The 22,796-nt window shown below is 36.1% G+C and overlaps 1 protein-coding gene across 1 annotated transcript; it reads left to right on the forward strand.

Moving 5' to 3' along the window:
* The first annotated feature begins 15,260 nt into the window (after positions 1–15,260).
* LOC117400568 (Krueppel-like factor 6) lies at positions 15,261–22,454 on the forward strand. Its single transcript, XM_034000714.3, has 4 exons — positions 15,261–15,655; positions 17,714–18,284; positions 19,428–19,551; positions 19,893–22,454. The coding sequence occupies exons 1-4, from the start codon at positions 15,554–15,556 to the stop codon at positions 19,942–19,944; spliced, it is 849 nt and encodes a 282-aa protein (XP_033856605.1). The 5' UTR covers positions 15,261–15,553; the 3' UTR covers positions 19,945–22,454.
* The last annotated feature ends 342 nt before the right edge of the window (positions 22,455–22,796 follow it).

The following is a 22,796-nucleotide window of genomic DNA, read 5'->3' on the forward strand; positions in this document are numbered from 1 at the left end:
GTTAATTTTCACAGAACGATCATGTCAGTATATATCAAACTCACCTTTCCTAAAGAACGATAATCAAACTGCCGCTTTGCTGAGGCTCACAGGGTAAAGCTCTCGCTGTGCAGCTTGCTGAGAGAGTCATTTCATCAGCTGCTGAATTAATCTAACCAGATTTTGTTCTGCAAATAGCTCTCCTACATGAAATTAAGGGATTGTGTTAAGAAATAAGAACTGGCACCATATTCTACCTTAACTGCCAACTACAGTAAACAGAGGATTTTTAAAATAATACTGCCAGAGGAAAAAGCTGAACGTTAGTCCCCCCCCCACCCCCATTTCCCCAGTACCTCTGTTTTGAAGTGTTTTCTACAGCTATAAAAAGCTAGTTTATTGTTATGAGGAACACAAAAATAAGTTGATATCCCTATTCTATTTGCATCACATCTTTGAAATACTGTAAGTCAGCATCCTTTATTCATAAAAACAATAAACCATAGGACAATAATAACATAACATTCCATTTCACCAATGACCTATAATACCACACTATTATCTCTGATCCCACACATACATGTACTTCTCTATATGATCATGGATTAGAACGTCTAGCTTGAACCAGCTATGGAACACAGTTTATTTTCATTAAATAGTTTATTTCAGAGATGCAAGTAAAATTAATATACAGTATATACACAATAAAGTGATTAGACTAGTCTACTGTCACATAAAATCTGGGTTACTGACAACACAGAAATTTAGGGAGACTACATTAAGACTTTTTTTAAACAGACCACAGTGATTGAAAGACCATTGCAAAGGCTGCTGTGTCACATTATTTTGTGATTTTCTATGATTACAGCTCAACACAATCAAAATTAATGATATCAAGGAATTATATTTTGAAGAATTGCAAATAGCAATTACCAGTAAATATAAATATACAGTATGACAAGGAAGCGATTGTTCTATTGCTAAAAAGTCTGTGTGTGAAAGTCTGGATTTTTTATTTTTTAGAATAATACCATAACGTAGAGTTCATTCTGTTATTTATTGGAGTAATGAACAACAGAAAAACAAACAAACAAAAAAAACAAAAAAACATTTCTGAACTAAATAACTGCAAATGTCCCCTATAAAATACAAGACCTGGCAGAAAACACAAAGGATACTAACCAGTGTCACTGGTGAAGAGAACACACAGAGAAATACAAGACCTGACAGAAAACACAAAGGATACTAACCAGTGTCACTGGTGAAGAGAACACACAGAGAAATACAAGACCTGACAGAAAACACAAAGGATACTAACCAGTGTCACTGGTGAAGAGAACACACAGAGAAATACAAGACCTGACAGAAAACACAAAGGATACTAACCAGTGTCACTGGTGAAGAGAACACACAGAGAAATACAAGACCTGGCAGAAAACACAAAGGATACTAACCAGTGTCACTGGTGAAGAGAACACACAGAGAAATACAAGACCTGGCAGAAAACACAAAGGATACTAACCAGTGTCACTGGTGAAGAGAACACACAGAGAAATACAAGACCTGACAGAAAACACAAAGGATACTAACCAGTGTCACTGGTGAAGAGAACACACAGAGAAATACAAGACCTGGCAGAAAACACAAAGGATACTAACCAGTGTCACTGGTGAAGAGAACACACAGAGAAATACAAGACCTGACAGAAAACACAAAGGATACTAACCAGTGTCACTGGTGAAGAGAACACACAGAGAGCCACTAGTGTAAACACACAAAAAAAACCTGAGGTCCAGGAGTCTTCTTGTTTTCTGTCCCTAAAGCTGCCGTCCAGACACTTCTACATTTTCTCCAGTTTCGCTATTGGCCTAAAAATCTGCATTTGACTTTGGTATCGTCTCTTTTTGGCAGATACATACTCATGTTACATGACTTCCTGTGACTTTTTAGGTCAGGCAATTGTAACAGGACGGAGGCTGGGAGCGAACCAGCAACCCCACACACCGCAAGTGAACATCTAAACCACAATGCAAAAGAGCCAGGCTCTTCTGCATGAGTGGTTTTACAGCTTTTAACCTCATCTCATCTCACCGAAAGAGGACAGGACAGAATCTCTAACAGCAATGTATCGCACAATACTGCCCATTACACAAATGTACCATGTACAGTTCCAAGTAATTCAAACGTTACCAGTTTATAAGATAATGCAGCTGCTTTATGTGAACTCTAACTGTTGCCATGGTCTATTCTGTATATGCCTTCAGCAATGATTCAAGCCTCTCCAGTAATGTTCTCGGTAACAAACATAGCCCAGATCAATAAAGATTAATGATATGTGCAATAGATGTGAGTTTGAAATGGAACAGGGGCAACCATTATTCTGTTGTATTAGAACAAGAGACTATTTGTTGCTAGTAAGCAAAATACAAAATATTTTTTGGAGAAAGTTGAAATCTGTCTGTGCCCTCTGGATAGCAATATTCCAAAATGTTAGTATTTCAGAGTCTTAGACTAGAAGATAATTTAGACATCATACAGGAATGAAATACATCATTACCTTAATGACCACAGTGCTCCTGTACACCTCAGGCATAGCTTTGAAGTTCATAAATGTTGTCCTTCTTGCTATTCCATCTGTCAAGCTAAAATCAGCAGGAGTTGTGGCTTTTTGTTGCTGTTAAATAAGCCCAGATACTGACTGTTCTTAATGGTAAACCAAAGTCAAAGTAGTGCTTTTTATTTCCAATTTAATTCATACTTGTATTCTAGTCTTTTGTCATGCTTGAAATGTTTTAAATGGCCATCACCTGGAATGCATGCTGGAATACTGAATAGCAGAGTAGATTTAACAGTTTGATCCAAAACATATTAATGTTATTAATGCTGCTTAAAATAAATAAAAAATAAAATAAAAACTAGGTTATTGAAAAATCTTTAAGAACACATTTAAAATAACACTTAATAAATGAGCCTAACAATACTTGCTTAATCAAGATCATCACGTAGCTCTTTTGCAATATAATTTCACAGAAGCAGTGAATGAAATTCTGTGAAACGGAACGGAAGAATACAGAGCAAGTTGCTATGGAGACAGCAGGGCTCCAAAATGACTTGCTAAGTGTGCTTCAATTCATTAGAATGAATGCTTTTTACAACCAGAGTAAATATGCACCATCAATGTCAATTCTTAGTGAATCTAGTTACATGCATTTTAAATGCATCTCATGAAGCATGATTTGTTTACTGTGCTCTGTAGGGTTCATTTGAGGAAATACTCCAACAAATATCCAAAATCGACAGAAAATAAATACTTCCAGGACTGTTTCTTATGTTACACACTCTGTTTTCTTATGTTACACACAAACAGTGCCATATAATAGCATCAGGACGGTTTATACCCTGTTCCACAAAGGACCTGTTTACTTAACCAGTAAAACAGGTCCAGCAAGACAAATGCGGTTAAGACTAGACTAACCTTAAACACTCTTTATAACAGGGAATTTGTCTGACACAAAATACCCTGTTTTGTCAAGTTATGAACCTAGTTTATGCTAAATACACCCTCAAGCAATATACTTCTGTTAAAAGTAACCCGTTTTACAAAAAGGGGAATTGTTTCATGTTTGTTATTTTTTACCAAGTGAAGAGTGATTGTCTCCTACCTGTGACTGGGGAATTATCTTCTTTCAAAAGTCAGCATGCTAGGCATGCTCAAAGCTATTTACTCCAAATCATCATTGCCACCTGTATTTCCTGAATGGAAAGAACACAAATCAAGAAGAATCTAAAAGGAATAAGAAACAACATAACACTTCATTCAAGTCCCTGAATTCAAAGTTGTGGTTGTTTATTTCAGGTTTGGTAACATTATTGGGTGCGTTTCTGGAAACAATGAGCTAATGACGAATTGTAGAGTTTTGTGAATGTAGCGCATCGTCTGCAGCAGGTCAATACATGTTTATACGCCAACTGGTAGTCATCTCTTCCAGTGAACAAAAACTGTTGCATTGGCTTGGTCTTGCCTAGTGGGATCACAGCCTGTGGTCACCGACTGTTCCACCAGGTGCTCATTATGCCAATATCCCATTTCAATAACTCCATTTGGGAATAGGGCTCTACAACATGGTTTTCTTATTTTTTTTAATAGTCAAACTGTATTATAAAGTGACTGTAGTATAGCAGGGACTTGTATTCGTCTTCCATACTCTGATACAGTCACTGAACCAAATGTCTTCTTCCTATGTGGGCCAACCTTTCACCTTCTCCGGTGGTCTGTCTGTGCATCTCACAAACGCTGGACTGTACAATAATTAATGAAACGGAGTTACTACAATATAGTGACACGTTTAAAAAACTCTATAACAAGTCAAAGAATCATAAACTGTATTCCTTATTAACAGTGTGTCATTATTAGTTTTGATGTAAACAGTAAATCACTTATGAATTATGCATTAACTAATAATACATCATTAGGCATTAAATAAAATTTAAAAAACACTGATAATTGCGGTTGTAGATAAGCCATCCTTGTGCACCAAACCAGTAGAGCATTTTTAAATAATATTACAGTATATGTATTTATTTCTGGTACTGAAACAGATATTGTGAAAGGGCTGGATCAGTACTTATGTCAGAGGTCTTGATAGAGCTCTGTTTAGATATTTGGTTCAAAGCCAACTTTATCTATGCCAACCTTTCCTTGGAACTTTTTCTCCTATGTAAAATAGAGCAGACTGTTGAAACAAGATATGGTTGTTTTAATGGTTGCCTACTCTCCATTCTATTTTAATAAGACATACCGCTGCTTATGAGACGTCCAAAAATAAATGACAGTAACAGTGACCAAAGGGGATCAGAGTCGTTTTATTTTCAAGTGGTTAGTAAGGTTATGTGTCTGCTATGAAGGTAGATTAATTTTACATTGACGTGGAAACCACAACAAATTTAGAGAGGGTATCAAAAACAAACAATATCAGATATTCCAGTTAAGGCAATCTGAATTAAATAATACAGCAAATAAAAGATTTCTGCAATCTGTTTGTATATATAAAATCCCCTTTTGTAAACCATGCAATTAGAGATTAAAACAAAACAAACAAACAAACAAAAAAAACGTTATCAGTAGACTTAATTTAAGATGCTGATTATAAAGCATTACATTATATATATATTGTTCCAGATAGTTGCAGTGGGCATACCTTCCCAAATCAAAGGTGCTTCAGAAAATCCGGAAGGTATGCCCACAGAGGAGGGTATCAATTATTTAATGGATCATATTTAACAATTATTATTATTATTATTATTATTATTATTATTATTATTATTATTTAATACTAACCACTTAACTATTTAGCATTCGCCTGTTCTTACAACGTAGGACATGAAACTAGGACATGAGCAAATCGCTATGATCAATATCTAAAACATGCACACAGTAAAATGTTAGTTTGACATACAGACAGATAGATACACCCATATTATAAAGAATTTCCTTATCAAGTTTCATCAAAACTGAATAAGGCATTCTCTAGATATGTGTACAAATGTGTGTGTGTGTGACATACGGACCGATTAACAGCCTCCATAACAGAGCAGCAGTGTGGAGTAGTGGTTAGGGCTCTGGACTCTTGACCAGAGGGTTGTGGGTTCAATCCCCAGTGGGGAACACTGCTGTTGTACCCTAGAGCAAGGTACTTTACCTAGATTGCTCCAGTAAAAACCCAACTGTATAAATGGGTAATTGTATGTAAAAATAATGTGATATCTGTATAATGTGAAATCTTGTAACAATTGTAAGTCGCCCTGGATAAGGGCATCTGCTAAGAAATAAATAATAATAATAATAACCTCCCAGATTACAATCAACAGTGTGCTTATGAATGGCCTTGGCAAGTGTCATCACAGTTGATACAAGGACACACAGGCATACTGTACGTACGGGCGCCTCCACTATATCCTTGACGCTGAAGACTGAAGCAGCTCAGAATCTAGCGCTTCTTGATATTGTCACTGAAGGGGTGGACTTGAAGACATGAGGCCTGTTTTCTAACTTCAAAGAGGGGTTTAATAAGCCTTATCAAGACGTGACAACGCCACTGCGAATTTAAGCAGATGAATTCCGCAAGCTTTCTCCAGGATCTCAGCAGATTTATTGAGACATAGATAATTGAGGCTCATTGAAGCAAAGCGATTGATCATTTGCTGATGCAATTTGCTTTAGAATGGGTAAATGTGACAGTGAAGTAGTTCATCCATAACTTCAAAATCACTAATAGATTAGAAGAAGAAATGTATTGGAAAACAAAAACTTTACTTTTGCAACTCATCCCGATCCTTAACCAATATTTGATGTACTTCAAAGAATGAGATTTATCTATTAAAATAAAATAATGAAAAACACCACTTTTGGCCGCTTTTATCCCAAATTCAAAATGTAAACCCTTTTACAAAATGCTGACTATTTAAACCCTTTTATAAAATGTTGAATTTGTCATGGTATAAGCTTGAGTTATGCTATGCATACCACAGAGCACCAAGATGACGTACATTAAAACATTCTGAACCATTCAGAAAGAACAAAACTCATTGTTTCCATTCCATGTTTATTTTATTTGAAACGTTACATGTTAATTCATCTTTCAGCTACTACTTTATATAGAATGTTTCTTGGAACAAACTAACGCTACACCATCCCTATTATAACCCCCCCAATTATTCACTCATTAAACAGTAAGTAAAACAGAAAGTATAAAACTTGCCCACAGAAACTTATTTCAAGGAATATTACTTTCACTTTAAAAATGTGTCAATTTCTTTCAGTGCACAGCTTTTTCTGTGATCTGTATAGCCCCCCAGTGTCTAATGCATCCACTCTGCTATCTAATCATCATCTTGGATAGTGTTGACATCATCGGTGGATAAGAGGCCTTCTTGAAAGAGAACTGAGGTTCCCACAGAGAGTGGCCTGAGAGAATAAAATACTTAACATTCCATTTCTTTAAACAATGGCTGCTGCAGGGGTGCCGGGATGAAATCACTGAGCAATACAACATTGCCTCTAAATCATCCACAGCTTCACAAAATGACCATTAAAGAGCCCTCCCCTAAAAATTTGAAGCTGATTTTTTTTAGCCTGTTTATAATTCAATCTTTCATGCGTTATCACACCAGTGCTGTTTAAAGTGTATAAAGTCTTCAACTTTGCACTTCCTCTTCCTGTATTAAATAAACAATGCTAATGGGGGGGGGGGGGGGGTTGCTGAATATATTTAACCAAAGTTTCCCCCTGAATTTTATTTAGGAAACTACATTATTCAACACAGTTTATTGACTGAAGACATTTGAAAAATACTGCTATTCGAAAAATTTGTCATTTAAGTTATGTTGTTCATTTTAGAAATTCAATTTATAGTTCGGAAAGGCTAGAATTTATTTTTTAAAAAATTCCATGTTTCTTAGTGTAGTCAAAATATGTTCGAGATACGCACATCTATTCTAGGAAAACCTTGAAACCTTAGCAACGGCCAAACAAATGTAATGACAATGGAATCACATATTTGATCGATGTAGTACTGTTGTGTTCTGAGTGCAATATGATCTTTGCTTTATTTGCATATATCCACATACCAACTGATCCAGCACATTTTGCCTATACCAATTAAAAGTCACAATTGCTTGAAGAGCACAGTTCAAATAAATGCTGCATGTGATTTCTTTCAAGTTTTTCATTTTTTTAAATTTCTGATAGCTTCGGTCTGTCCATTATTCTATAATAATCTTTGCATAATACACTTACATCATATGCAATCAGCAATATACAGTACTGGTACAAAGTTTGGAAACAACAAATGATTTACAGCAAGACTAGGGGTGTGGATTGTATTGCCCATTTTTCCTCACTCGGACCCCTTACTTACTAAATACCCTGTTATCTAGTACTGTATGTATTCATATACAACATACTTTTGTCTTACTATCTACTTAAAATATCAGTATTGGGAACATATGCATTATCTGCTGCATTATTAAAAAAAATAATAACTAAAAAACATCCTTTGCTGATTGGTGTATAATTGTAAAAACATCCTTTTTCTTACTGGTGTACAATCGTTTTCTGTGCAGCAGGTCTGTTAGCGTGATTGCAGCTAGACCACTAGAGTGAAACTGAACTACGGAACAGGAAGTGATTTCACAGAATCAAGTAGAACCACATTTGACTTTTATTGCTTCTTTGAAATGTCTGCATATTCCATGTTGAATTATACACAATACAAGCAACAACAACATAAAAAAAAACATTGTCTTCAACAGAGCAAAAAGGGGGACCAGTCAAAACAGTGCTGGTGCAAATATCAGATAAGAAAGTGGATTTGTAACCCACTTATTAACCCCCTTTCATGGTAGTAAATCAATAGCACTAATTTCAATTTGAAGAGCACTGACAATAACTGACATCAAACGATAGTGATTACTGTGTATGAATATTCCACCTCTTCAAAGGTGACTTCATTTAGTGCAATATAAATTAGCATTAATACTATACATTGGATTGAAAAATCAAGCCTTTTCCATTAACCCTGTTGCTTTTCTGTGATCTTGGAAATCCTCCCAGAATGAGCTGTAAATGACTGATGTGTTTACCAATGGTGTGAGCCAATGAATAACACCTTTGGCATACAGTATATGTTATCAATGAGCAAGACCAGGACTTTGGACTCAGAGGAGAGTTACCTGTATTTCACAGTATTTGTTTTGAGAATGATGCCATACATAGTAACTAGATTACGAGGCCCTGTTTGAATGAGGTGTGAATGTTTAATGTTGATTAAAGTAATGATTAAGCAAGTACGCATTCGCACAGGATTGTAGTTTCAAATCTATTTTATTTCTACCTTTCTAAAACTACAGGTACTTCCTGAAACGTGCAGTACAATCCCCAGACAGAAGAGCAAATATTGAGGAACTTTTTATAAATTGAATTATCTAATGTTTCCACTTTGGGTACACTTTCATAGGCTGCCTATAAAAGTAATAATACAATAATTATCGGATTCTAACGAATGCTTAATTGTGAGAGTGCTATTTACTTCTTTCTCACAATGCAAGATTTGAAAAGATTCTTACTTACATTTACAGAAACGACAGTTTAAGAAAACGTCTCTGTGGTTAGCATACAGTATATCAAACAGACTTTACAAACTGCTTCGCCAACAAGTTACTAGATTTGAATTCCATATTCAGGAAGCATTTTTTTTTAGAAGTATTCTTGTGGCTAACTCTGTGCCTGCATGTGACATTGATAAAACTGCAAACCCAACCAATACAGTGCCATGCTATCATATAAAGCCCTTTCACTGTATTCAAGGACTATACTCCCTAAGAATGTAATCAGAAGTCTTCAAGGCTTTTTTTTTTTAAATTCAAATGACTCAAAAAAAAAAAACACACTTGATAAGCGGTAAGTAAAATCTGAAAGTGACGCTGTATGCAGACTATAAATCCAATGAGTAATTTCAATTCAGTGGTGCACTATCTTACTAGCTAAACAATGCAAGTCTTTCCCAGTCTCTAGGTGTGTAATAGAGTGCAGACAGATGAATACAGGTGTGCAATTCATCATTCTTTTGTGTTGTGTGATTTGTACAATGTCACTGCACCCATATTAAATATATATGATGCATTATGTTTGTGTCACAGGGTTTATATGTCAGTTCTGACTAAACTGCATTTGGAAATCTGAAATGACAAGTAGCATGCTATCACTTGTTCCATTTTCTGTTACAGGTGTTACATCAACAAACCTAAATGTTAATGACAACAGAGACATGAATGTAAAGCTGCTTGTATATAAACCCTGCACTTTATTGTTTATCTTAAGAGATCTCACAAGATCAGAATTCAGTGTTGGATTCTCCTTGGCTAGCAGAACCCCTCTTAGGGAACTGTCATGTTGTTGACTCTGTGTGTGGCCTTTTTGGTGAAAACAACAAAATAAACATTAAGCCTCATGTAATAAAACACCCAAAAAAGTGGTGTACAGATCAATAGCCACAAACATGCTGTAACCAAAAATGCAACTCACTTCCAGCAAATACTACAAATTCTGGGCCGCGTACATTTCTACCCTAGCAAATTTCATTGTAAAATCATTATCCCTTTCCACCAATAAATAAAAACAGTCAGCTTTGCATTCTCTTTAGATGGAACAAAAATAAAATAAAAATGTAATGCCATGTTTTAAGTTTATATTCCAAACTGAAGACGGACACTGTTCCAAGTGACTTATTTTATTTTTAAATTCAGATGACAAAACCAATTCCAAACTATTTTATTATGCAACCTTGCTATGCACAGGAAATAGCTCCGGTTGTTCATATGCAGTATTACAAATGAGTTATTTCAAAACTTGTTGTGCTTGTTTGCTTGAATCACCAAAGAATGCTCCGTCAGAAAAATATAACAGCATAATACAACTCTGAAATATGTATTTTTCAATATAATGAACCAGATGCCCCGAGTCTGTTCTGTGCACTGTTGGCCATGTCCATTCCATTTATGTCAATGAAATCTGGCAGTATGAATTTTCTTTATGGGCATTTTAAAATCAACAAAAAGTTAAAAATTGCTACTTTGAAGATCACATTGGTAGAATGCACAGAAAAGTAAATATTTATAATATTATCATATGTATATCAATGAGTTGATTCGCACTTTCTAGCAAGGGGAATTATAATATTGCCATTCCAAAGGCACCAACATATGACAAAATCATATGTTGAGTTACAAATATGCCTGGAGCTGTGTACTACAAAAGAGACTCAGTTCCTAAGAGGTTAGCACCAGACTATACTGCTGGATAAAACAAAGGGGTTCTGTTTTCGAAATGTTGTTTTTCAGTTTTCTGAATATAGTAGCTGTCTTCATGCAAATTTCATTCCATATCACTCTCATACAAGTACAGTATATATAAATGGTATGTTTCTGTGCCATTATATAGCGAATAAAGTACAAGCTACTGTACATAATCAGATAGTAAAAAGCCAAGGAGTTCCGTGACATCACAAAGGACGAGGCCTTTGTGATGTCAAGTAAATCTTTAAGTCACAAACTACTTTTTTTTTTTTTAAATAATAATTAGGTGCTGTTTTTTATTTTTAACAAATAAGCTTTCTATTTGAAAATTGTCTACTTGAACTTTCAAAGCACTATGAAACTGTCCGATAATTTTCAAGTTTTTAAAAAATGTTCATTCCATTTACGTCAGATCGCGCCTGTAATCAGAAATATCAGCACAATCTATTGTCATAGTTGGGATTACAGGATAGTACTGTCGTCACAATAGGGATTCAGTATACTAGTGTCGTCAGTAGTAGCCTGTAATCATAGAATTAAGAATAGGGTTTTATAGGGAAATATCAGTTACACTGGTATTATATTGCTACAATACTATGCCAATACATACACATATACTGCTTCTACCTTGTTTTCCATTTGGCTGTATAATTATGTAAAACTACAGTTAAAACTGAATTCAAGCACATCTCACACTTCTTACCGATCAAGATCCAGCGTTCAATCCAAGCTTTAAAAAAAAAAATCACACAATTGCAATTTAGTTAAAAGAACAGTACCACTTTTGCAATTTATAGTTCAATGTCTATGTTGTGTATTTAAATCACAAGAATCTGCCATTAAAATACCCCCTAGTTTGCTTCCAAATACACAGGCTTTCCATTTGTGTTGGAAACAAAGCAGGGTTTAAAGCAACACTGATCTGTTTTTGTAAGTACAAATTCAACGGGGGTCAAGATGTCATGCTGTATATGTCCTTGAATTCTACACATTGTATCTCTCTCCTCTCAGAGACCTGGGGTTAAATCTTGCATAGGTGGGCAGCAGTGTGGAGTAGTGGTTAGGGCTCTGGACTCTTGACCGGTGGGTCGTGGGTTCAATACCAGGTGGGGGACACTGCTGCTGTACCCTTGAGCAAGGTACTTAGATTGCTCCAGTAAAAACCCAACTGTTTAAATGGGTAATTGTATGTAAAAATACAATACAAATACAAAAGATACAAATAATAATAAAGATGACATTCCCTCTATGTCAGTGAGACAAAATAAGGAAGTTTACACTGCCTCTAAAAAAATAAGAGATCCTGCAACACAAAAGGATACACCGAATAAATATTTCCAAATATACACATTGAATTTTAAAGCAGAATTGGATCCAGCTGGTATAAAGATTCATTAGAAGATCTTAAATATATTTCAGATGACATCGTTGTCAGAATAAAAAAAAACTCCAGTTGTACAATGTTGAAGAACAGAAGCTTAAATTCAAGACTAGTCATTTTATTCAGACCTGTCTTAATTCCCTTGATATTTATTTGAAAAACCTTCCCTTGTGCTATATATGAGAAGAGAACATCACTGGATATTAGTTGCCATAAAAAAAATGGCTAAGGGCTAAATAAACATAGACTTACATCAAAACAATTGATTCAATAGTGGCTAGGTCCAAGTATCTACCAGTGCATTTCAGTTGAAAGTAGCTTGTCTTGTCCAGCATAGAGGATTTAATTATAGCAATTTGGGACAGGCTGTATCTGTTGCTTGTAACAATACCATGCATGTGTGTGCATGCTTGAGATGCAGGACCTGCTTCACCACATACATTGCAGTTATGAGAATTGTTAAAAGCATTTTTTTTTATTTTTCCCCCCCAGGTGATGCAGAGGTGAATGTGCATGAAAGTTAACTGAAGCACATTGGCAAAAGAAAAAAAAAATGTATAAGTATGAAAAAATTACAACTAAATACTGAGTCCTGCTGTACTGTATTGTAGTAAAAACTTTAAATTATTAACTGAAGAGAATTGATAGACTACTGCTATAACTCTTACAGGATGTGACTAATAACTGCCAACTGCTTGCACATTGATTGTTTGATGATATCACTCTACAGGATACTAGCCACAACATTTAATAAATACAAAGGAGGCAGGTTATCTTTTTTTTTAAAAAGTATACATATACAATCTCATTTGTATCATAAAAATCACACTGAAGTCCCTAGAGTAAATATAATCATCACTGGACAGCACATGATTGTGGGTTGCATCAGGAAATTCATGATACTCTAAGTCTCTTGAGAAATTCTGGACTTTCATATATCATAGAAGTAAAAACAGTTTAACATCAATCAGAAACACTTTATAATCATTAGTATACAGTAGAATAGCTTTACAGCATGGTAGATGTAACATTTTGTTGATTTTCTCAGGACACTGTACTGCGCATCTTTCAGCAGTGGTAACACAGTCAGTGTGTGAACTGGGCATATCCTGATTCTATTCTGCGCATTGTTTTACTAAAAGCTGGGCAGAGCTAATGAGCTGCTTTCATCTGGGAATATAGAACAACAGTGTTCCATGGTGTTGGCCTGTGAGATGTTAAACATCATACTGAATGCAAATCTAAACACAAACCACACTTTATTTATGTGCTGTCAGCAAAGGAAAGCCTTGCAGTTGTGAACTTTTGAGTTACCAGATTGTGGACAAACTGTCTGCTAGCAGATTTGTAGCTAAAGCTGAATGTGAGCCACATCATAAGAGAAGAATGTTGAGACTTCCCTCAGGAGACTGATGCATCTAGCATTAGAAGCTGGTTGTGATTGTGTGCTTTGAAGCACAAGTGTCAAAATACTATTAAATGACACTTTTCTTAATTTAACAGAGCAAGCCTTTTAACCCTTTCAGTCCTTATCTTAGCACCGTGTGTTAACACATGCTGCTGGAAATCACGATGGAACCTTGCAGGCCTCCTAGATCCCAGTCCAAGGTACTGTGTGTAATTTATATATAGCTAGATAGATAGATAGATACACACACACAAGCTAGACCCACTGTGACTTCTGGTTTTCATTCCAACCAAGTTCTCAATTACTTAATTAAACCCTTAACTGAACTAATGTGCTTAGACCATTTTAATTGTTCTCAGCTCCTAAAAAGTTGCTGATTTAGTTACTTATAAAATTGTAGTTAATTTCAAATCTCCAACTGTTTAAAAGCTGAAAACAATAACAAATAAACAAAAAAAGTTTAATTAAGCTAATGAATAGTTCAATTAAGGGTTCAATCAAGTAAAGTTGGAATGAAAACCAGAAGACACAGTGGGTCCCCAGGACCAGGGTTGGGGAAACCCTGCATGACCGCAGAATTTTCAGATAGAACGGCCAGCTTTAATAAAAAATAAAAATAAAAAAAAAGTCTAAAATAACAATAAAAGAGTACGGTTTACCAGTTAGACACAGAAGGCATTACAAAGTCATACATTTAAATGTATAATATTAAACTTTCACACAAGCGTTTGAGTTGCTTTAAATTAAGAAATGTTTAATCCAATACCTCGACTTTTTAATTCAACAAACAGTAAGTGAAATGGCTGAGATCATTCTAATTTACGATAATTTCGAATCACGTAGTATGCGAAATCTTATTTATATCTGTGAAACATTCTCGGCCCGCTCTACATACCTTCTCGTGCTCACTGAATACATTCAGTTAAGCTATCGAGCAGGACTGTCGAGCTCAAAAGTGATGTGTCGCTAGTTTTGGCTGCCCCTGTGGAAATTACTTTCTCATTCACTGTCAAAGAAGGTACAATGGCAGTCCTGCAACATAGAGTCGTTACAATATACAATAAACAACCATCACATTTTTAAAAAAATCAATTTAAATACATTTAGGTTTGTTCTAAATACTGTGTCGCTTTACTATAATAATAGGAAACTGAAAACGCTGGGTGAGGTATTACGTTTTTTGTTTGTTTCTTTACGACAATGCTATCCCCTAACACTGATGTTAAACTATATTTTGGACGTTTTTTGCGTTACATAGGATTTATAAGAAATTTACCCGGAGGTTTAGATCACAAATGATTAAACATTGGTTCTTTCCTTTAAAACAAACAAATAAATAAATAAAATAATCCTCTCCTTCCCTGCTCAGAAGCGCTCCCTGTGATAGCCAACCACAAAATGAGGAAGAAAAAAGGCTACAACCGGAGCGGACTGAGCTAGAATGAGTTTATATACTGTTCTAAAAATAGAATATACAGCTTCCAATAGGGAGAGGGAATCCCAGGTCAAACTAACCAATAGAAGCAGCACAGAGGACGAGTTTGTGTCAGGAGACGCTTACCATTGGTCGACGGTGATATCATAGGCGTGCGGGCAAGCTGGTATGGGGCCATTGGTCGGCTGTCGACGAGCGTAATGTGGTCACGAGGGGTAGGCTGGCTGGAAGGTTTGAATAGGGAAGTTTAGAGAGCTTTAGGTTTTGCAGTTAGTTCAGTGTTTGCAAATAGAGTACAGTTTAGGTGATTGCAGTGCTATAGCAGTGGAAGCAAAAACAATATTTAATTGCTGTGCAATTGCATATGCAAGTACTCCAAGCTTACTTGCTTAAATACATTTAAAATATCTATCTATCTATCTATCTATCTATCTATCTATCTCTATCTATATATTAACAAAATAAATTAGTTTTTGAGATATATCTTTGGGATTAAAAAATGGATGTTCTACCAATGTGCAGCATCTTTCAGGAGCTCCAGATCGTCCACGACACCGGGTATTTTTCAGCTTTACCATCGCTGGAAGAATATTGGCAGCAGGTAACACTTGTATATTATGCTGTTACATTAAAACAATCTTCGCACAGTGTACGGATCGTTACATTGATTTCATGTTGTTTTCAATGCATGTATCTGTGTGTCTTGGTAGTTTGATTTTAGCTGCACAAGCTGCATAATTGCTGCTTTGATCGTTGTCCATTACATTTACAAGGGACACTTACGTGATTCCAATATTATTATTATTATTATTATTATTATTATTATTATTATTATTATTAAGTTTATACCTAAATTCATGGCTGTATCCATTCCAGACGTCACATCTGGATGTTATCATCTGCGGAGACACACTGTTTTGTTTTGGTTTAAAAGTAAACAATATAGTAAGTGTCAATCATGTTTACTCCCCAGCGCAGTCCACTGTATGTAACTATTTCCAAGCATTCCAGACTATGGTTGATCCTGATATAAATGAATGGCGTGATTTGAATGAAATATAGTGTTGTGATTACATACATTTGCAAGATGCAGCCCCATGATGGAACCATGCGCACGCACACAGGACACATTACTAAACCTGTTTTATAGCAGGGATATGGTACGTCAGCTACTTTGATCGATTGCGCATAATATTTTCTGCTTTTATATGTGATCGTTTTGTGGAGGGTCGTTTAGGGTCTATTGATGTTTGCCATAATTAAACAAACCCAATGACCGTAAGTAAAGGCACGGGCACTAACTGTTTATATTACATCGTTATTTTAAACATGAGGGTAATGTTGTCTCAATACATACATGTTCACCAGCATGCCCCAGTTGTATGCATTTTTTTCTTTCAAAAAGACTGTTGCAGTTTGTACGTGATTGAAATTTATCCAAGTAGTTTCCTTCAGGCATTTGGGATTTGGGCAAAGTGCCAAGTTCTTCTTCACTCGACTCAGAGGCATTTAAATTGCCATACAGTTGCTTTCTATGCTCGACCATCCACGTAATGGGCAATTTACATTAGGCTTTTTATCACATTTTTAACAAGACCCTAATAAAGTTTTTTTTTTTTTTTTTAGGCCCCTGGTAGAACCATAAATGTTGCTTTTTTATGGATGTTCTCTAATTAACACCATTTGTACTAGTCAGTTTAAAGTTTATTATGGAAAGTTTGTATTTTTGGGTGTTTTTTTTTTTTTTAAAGAATTAAAGAAAAAGCAACCTAGTTTGTTATTTTTAGGTTAATATCAATGCACTGGGCAATCATCACTGGTATCTTAATCATTGCCAGTGATAATACAAAAAGCTAACCTTTACCTTGTGCTTGTCAAGATAGTAAACTATTTTACAAATATGCAGTGAGAGTGTGTAAAGGACTCATCAGCTGCCTGCAAGGGGAAGCAGCTTCCTTTGCATCAATCAACATGGTTAGCAAATCCCAAGTGGACCCTGGTGGCCAAGATTTTGCAAAGCATTGACACTTAAATCAGGTTGGGTTCTTAAGTGCTGACCCTTGCACATCTGAATCCTTTTAAACATGGAAATTATGAATAACAAAACATGTACCACAAAACTTCATTGGCAGAGTGCCAAAAAACAACTTGGAGGAAGTACCCTGGCCTTCAGTAAAAGAAAATAGCCTCATGACTCATACCCTTACTGCTCTAGGTTAATATTAAGTTCTCTGTTAACCGAAGGACTCTTGGCTTCACTGCAGAATAATATCCCCCTTCTGTATCCTGTCGAAAAGCTCTTTGCTACTCTAACAGAGTGGAGTTTGTTTTCTTCTTTTGTTATGTTTCTATAGTTTAACATCAGTAGTAGACATTCATGACAAAGTTGAATGTGCACATTAGTTCATTATACTTTGAAATAGACTTCTAGGAAAGTGCACAGGCCGAGCTCTTACACAGGAAATGTGTGGTTTTTCTGCAGCTTCATTGATTGCCTGACTGGTCAATTCATAGAAGCTGAGCTACAATACAAGGACATGGGTTAAGTCAGTGTACATAATGCATGTGCTAAAGCATTTCTCTGTTTTAATCATACTTGTAGATCAATTTATTTTGGGTCAACAGACAATTAAACTTTTTTTTTTGTCCTTCCTTTTAGACGTGCCTGGAGTTAGAAAGGTACCTTCAAAGTGAGCCTTATGTGTCAGCGTCTGATCTCAAGTTTGACAGTCAAGAGGACCTCTGGAGCAAACTTATCTTGGCTTGTGGGGATAAGGAGTCGGATTCAAAGATCCCTCATGTAAAAGAGGAGGATAATCAGGATAACCAAAACGTGGAGACCAACAGTTTAAACTCGGACGCTAGCAGTGAGTTGTCGGATAGCTCGGAGGAGCTCTCGCCAACTGTTCATTTTACCTCAAATCCTTTAAATGATGTCTTGGTCAATTCTGGACACTTAAGCTCTTCAATTATTACCACTCCACCGTCTTCTCCAGAACTAAGCAAGGAACCCACCACTCCTCAGGTGTGGAGGGGCCTACAGACGGAGCTGCACTCACCGGGTAAAATTCGGATCAGTGGTGTTGGAAAGACTTTAGAAAAGACTAACCCAGTCAATGGAGAGACTTCCCCAGATGGTAGAAAGCGGGTCCATAGGTGTCATTTTAATGGATGCCGGAAGGTTTACACAAAAAGTTCTCACCTAAAAGCACATCAGCGCACTCATACAGGTTGGTATTTTCACTCTGTCTTGTTTTAGCTGCCTAAGCAGAGATGGGACTACCCCTATGTTCATGTGTTCATAACATTATGCAACTCATGGGAAAGGATCCAGAACCTACAGGTGACGTCATTCCCCAAAGGCTGGTGCTGAAAGCCATTGGTTCCTCCAGAGGCATCAAATAAGGATGTGTGCTGCCTTTTTTAAATATGTTCCTGTTTCAGAAAAATAAACCAGGAAAGGATAAGTTGCTGTCAACATGCAGGATTAAGGATTTAAAGATTAATGTTTTGCTGTTTTATTTCATGTTTTATAGGCCTTGTAACATTAAAAAGGGACTTTATCTAGATTTAAAATGGATTCTTCAAGGGGGTTCTGCTTAAAGGTCACATATCTGAACTTTAACCTAATTTGCTGTGCATGTGTGAGTTGGGGGAGGTTGTCTTCTTTGGACAGAGGGAGTAGGTGCATAATAGGTATTTGTAGTCCAAACAGTGGAGGAAGGTTACCTGAGAGAGGGGAGGTATTTTGTGTGCATGCTGTAATGTTGTTGTTGCTGTTGCCATCAGTCAACTCATTTCCTTTTGTTTTCTGTTTCAGTTCTATTTTGACAATTAATGAGCACTAGTTTTAAGTGAATCTGCAATTATTATTAAGATTATGATGATGATGATGATGTCTGATTTGTAGTCGCATCTGAATTATATTAATACAAGCACATTTCTTGTATCCACTGCCTTCACAAAATTCTTTGTTAACTTTGAACCATTTGAGCCCTTTCTGTCCGTGCGTCTTACTGGAGGTGTTGTAACATTCCATGCATTCTGGCCAGTTTTATGCATTTATAAAAGGAAGTGCAGAAGGCAAAACTGGTTTCAAACTAGAGAAACTTCCACTGGGGAATATATATATATATATATATATATATATATATATATATATATATATATATATATATATATATATATATAAACTATTTTTATTTACATCAAAATCCCCACACATAATTTATTAATCTAAAACCCTATTTAAGCAAGAAAGTCGACAATATTGTTAATAGACTAAAAATGTCAGAGTGGAATAAGGAATGGAAGGCAGCAGATGAGCTTGAGGTTATCTCCTATTACATTATATTTCGTTTGTTTTTTTACAGGTGAAAAGCCTTACAGGTGTTCATGGGAAGGTTGCGAGTGGCGTTTTGCAAGAAGTGATGAATTAACCAGACACTTCAGGAAGCACACTGGGGCCAAGCCATTTAAATGCAGTCACTGTGACAGGTATGTACAGGATTCCCATGGATTTCAGCAGAGAAAACTGCTGACCTACATACAGAGACAGCTGGTCACTTTCATTGTTTTGTTTTCATGCATGTCCATTTGAGCTTTTAGTGCCACATTTTAGGTATTTAAATATGATGAGATTGTGGGTTTTAAGTAAATTCATAGTTGGATACACTTATAAGGGCATTATGTGCCTAGTACAGGTTGCATATGTTCAGTTTTCAACTATACCATATTGAAACACATTGCATGTGCAAAGATAATTGGACAATGTGATTCTGTACATATTCTCATAGGCACTCTTAATAATCTGCATGATATTCGTGTTTTATTTGCAGGTGTTTCTCAAGGTCTGACCACCTGGCTCTTCACATGAAGAGACACCTTTGAGTGTTGCCAGAAAAGCAGGAAAATCTTGTCTGCTAATTAGCTTCAAGGTTGAACTGCCCTGCGAGGAGGGATGTGTGTTCCAGCCAAAGCATGCCATTTTGCACCCTATCCTGTGCCTCCAGGACTTCTCCACAATGGTGTTCTGAAGGCTGAAACGAAATCAAGTACGAAGCAGCAAAGCAAAAAAAAAAAAAAAAAAAAAAAAAACGATGAGTGGTGCGTAATGTTTTGAGGGTGGGGGGGTTTCTGGACACACACACTGGTACCTATCCCGATTGGCTTGTGTGGTGTGCTTGTGCACTAAGAATGTTCCTGACTGGGTGACTGTACTGTGTGTTACTGTATGAGGAGCTAAAGTTGCTTTTGACTGGATGACAGGGAACGATTTTGTTTTAGTGTTCTTGTGGTCGTGAGTAGAACTATGAGAACATGGGTCTGAATGTTGATGCGTGAGGGCGAGGGAGCCTGGATATGGTTTGCCACCAGACGTCTCCACGGGGCCATTTTGAGCCTTTATTTGCCATAAAGGCTACAGCCCGTTCCGTGGTGGAGACGGAAACCTATTCCTGAATGAGAGGAGCTTTTTTGGTGTTTGGTGCAGCTAATAAATGTGCAATGTGTTAAGTAGCTTGTTTTACACATGCTACAAAGCTCATTTGTAATCTATTGTATAAGATGTGTATTTAGAGATATAACACAACTATAACTTCATTATAATAGACAGGTGTTGCATGGTTTCAGGGTTTGTACTCTTCCTGTTCATTGTAATCAGGACTGCAAATTGATTCCAATAAAAGAGCAGCAAAATACAATTGGTTAAATGTTACAATATTGTACATAAAGCCTTGATAATTTTTTTTTTTTTTTTTGGTTGGAGAAACCACTATTGCTTAGCAACTGATTTAATCATGCAGCTAATTTGTTTAGATTATTTATGCCTTGAGGACTAATTTCTGTTTTTTGTCTACCTGTTCATGCACTGTTGACCTTAATAATGGTGCCTTATGCAAGTGACCTTGTCCCTAGGGATGGGTTGCATACAGTGGTATGGGTGGTAGAAAGCTTTATTAAGGCTCTATTTCACATGAAGTTTTATATCTGGATAGTAAAACAAAAACATGCCATCAGCCCGTATGTAATTGTCCAGTACCAAAGTGTCTGTTTGCTATAATATGTTGTCTTTTATTGGTATCAATATATCTAGTTGACTGTCGTCATTAAAGTATCATGCACATGTTCTCTAGAAACGGTTCTCACTTCAAGCAAAAGAAGTTATAAAATAATCTTGACCAGAGAGTTCATACATAGATTATACGAGCACTTAAACACTTTCTTTTAATGTATTTACTACTGTGTAGTATGTACTGTGTATAGATATTCATGCTCAATATGTGTGTATTCCACGTTTAAATACATTTGAAAATGTACGTCAAACTACTGTTAACAGACCCTATCAACCAAATAAAATCAAGTTTAAAAAAAAACAAACTATTAATTCCATTTGAAATCCTCTAGCGGCCTCTTTTTGATAGAACGTTGTATGCTTGGAGACTTTAAAGCTCATTTGCTTGCAACCGTGAATGCAGCAAATGCTAGATTTATTGCAACTAACAGGGTAACTTCTTCTGGCAGACCCTGCCTTTTGATGCGTCTCCTGGATGATCTGCTAAAGGCTTTTCTGGCACACAAAATGTTTCAGACTGCTGACTCTGTATGTTAGTGATTGACCTGTCTGGAGAGTAGTGTCTTAATCTGAACACTGGAACAATGCAAACAGAATTGCAGCATGCCAGAAACTCCACTGACTTTTAGTATTTGAACTATTTCTGCTTAACCTGCTGATACCTGATCCGGTGAGCTACTCTTACTGGAGCGATTGATAGTAAATGTGTTGTGACTGGGAAATGCCACACTTTCTACACACTTGCTTTCACCCTAGTGAAAGGGGGGACCAAAAACCTGCCATGATTTCTTTTCTTAAATATCGCACGAAAAGAAACTGATAGAAGTGATGTTTTGTGTTTTACTCTTCAGTTAGGCAGGAAACTAGGACTAGTAATCCAAGCTTTGTTTTATACACTCGCAGTAATTACACAAGCGGTCTGTTTGATTAGTTTTGGAGTGTATTCATTGGAAAATAATTTAATCCACTTGCTGCAGTTCTGTATAATCTCACTCGGACAAGCTTGTGCTGTGTACATTGCAGCATGTCTTTTAAAAAGGTATCCAATAACACTCAGGTGAGAATTGAGCCTTAATGAAGCTGAAATATTTGCTTGCAACTTTACCAACAAATGTTTCTATTAATAATACTGCTCATTTCTTTAAAAAAAAAAAAAAAAAAAAAAAAAAAAGCCCTGTTATGTAAAGAATCTCTTTGTAAAATTTTTGTAAGATTTTTTGCTTTCCAAGATTTTATTTGAAATTGTTTTGCAAGATTGTTATATTTCTGTATGAATGTATTTTTTATTGGAATAACAAAAACCACAAAAAGAAAATTCTTATCAGCACCTGTGTTGTGTTTTTTAATTTTAACTTTTTCTGACACTGCTGTAATTCTTTGTCTGTCTCTCCTTTTTCACATGGTTATGAAAGTGCCAGAAAGAAAAAGGTGGTTATAAACTTTTGCAAGTAGAAGGTTGTTCATAGCCACGTGGATCAAAGATTTACTAGGTCAGTTACTGAGAGAAAATTAAGTCAGTTATTTGGAAAGGAAAATCTAGTTTGCCACAAGGTTAGAGGGAACATGAAATGAACACCATCAATCAGCGCCTGAGACTGCTTCAAGGCTATTGACCAATTGAGCATTCCTCCCCCTGTTACCCTGCCCAAAACCTGCTTATCGGAAGGAT

Source organism: Acipenser ruthenus, chromosome 4 (genome assembly GCF_902713425.1).
Source record: "Acipenser ruthenus chromosome 4, fAciRut3.2 maternal haplotype, whole genome shotgun sequence".
In the NCBI taxonomy this organism is placed as follows: Eukaryota; Metazoa; Chordata; class Actinopteri; order Acipenseriformes; family Acipenseridae; genus Acipenser; species Acipenser ruthenus.

Excerpts from the sequence above, each read along its gene's own strand:
- LOC117400568 (XM_034000714.3), top strand. The coding sequence starts at position 15,554 with ATGGATGTTCTACCAATGTGCAGCATCTTTCAGGAGCTCCAGATCGTC. Across the intron at positions 18,285-19,427 it reads ACATCAGCGCACTCATACAG|GTGAAAAGCCTTACAGGTGT; the intron begins GTTGGTATTTTC and ends GTTTTTTTACAG. Across the intron at positions 19,552-19,892 it reads AAATGCAGTCACTGTGACAG|GTGTTTCTCAAGGTCTGACC; the intron begins GTATGTACAGGA and ends TTTTATTTGCAG.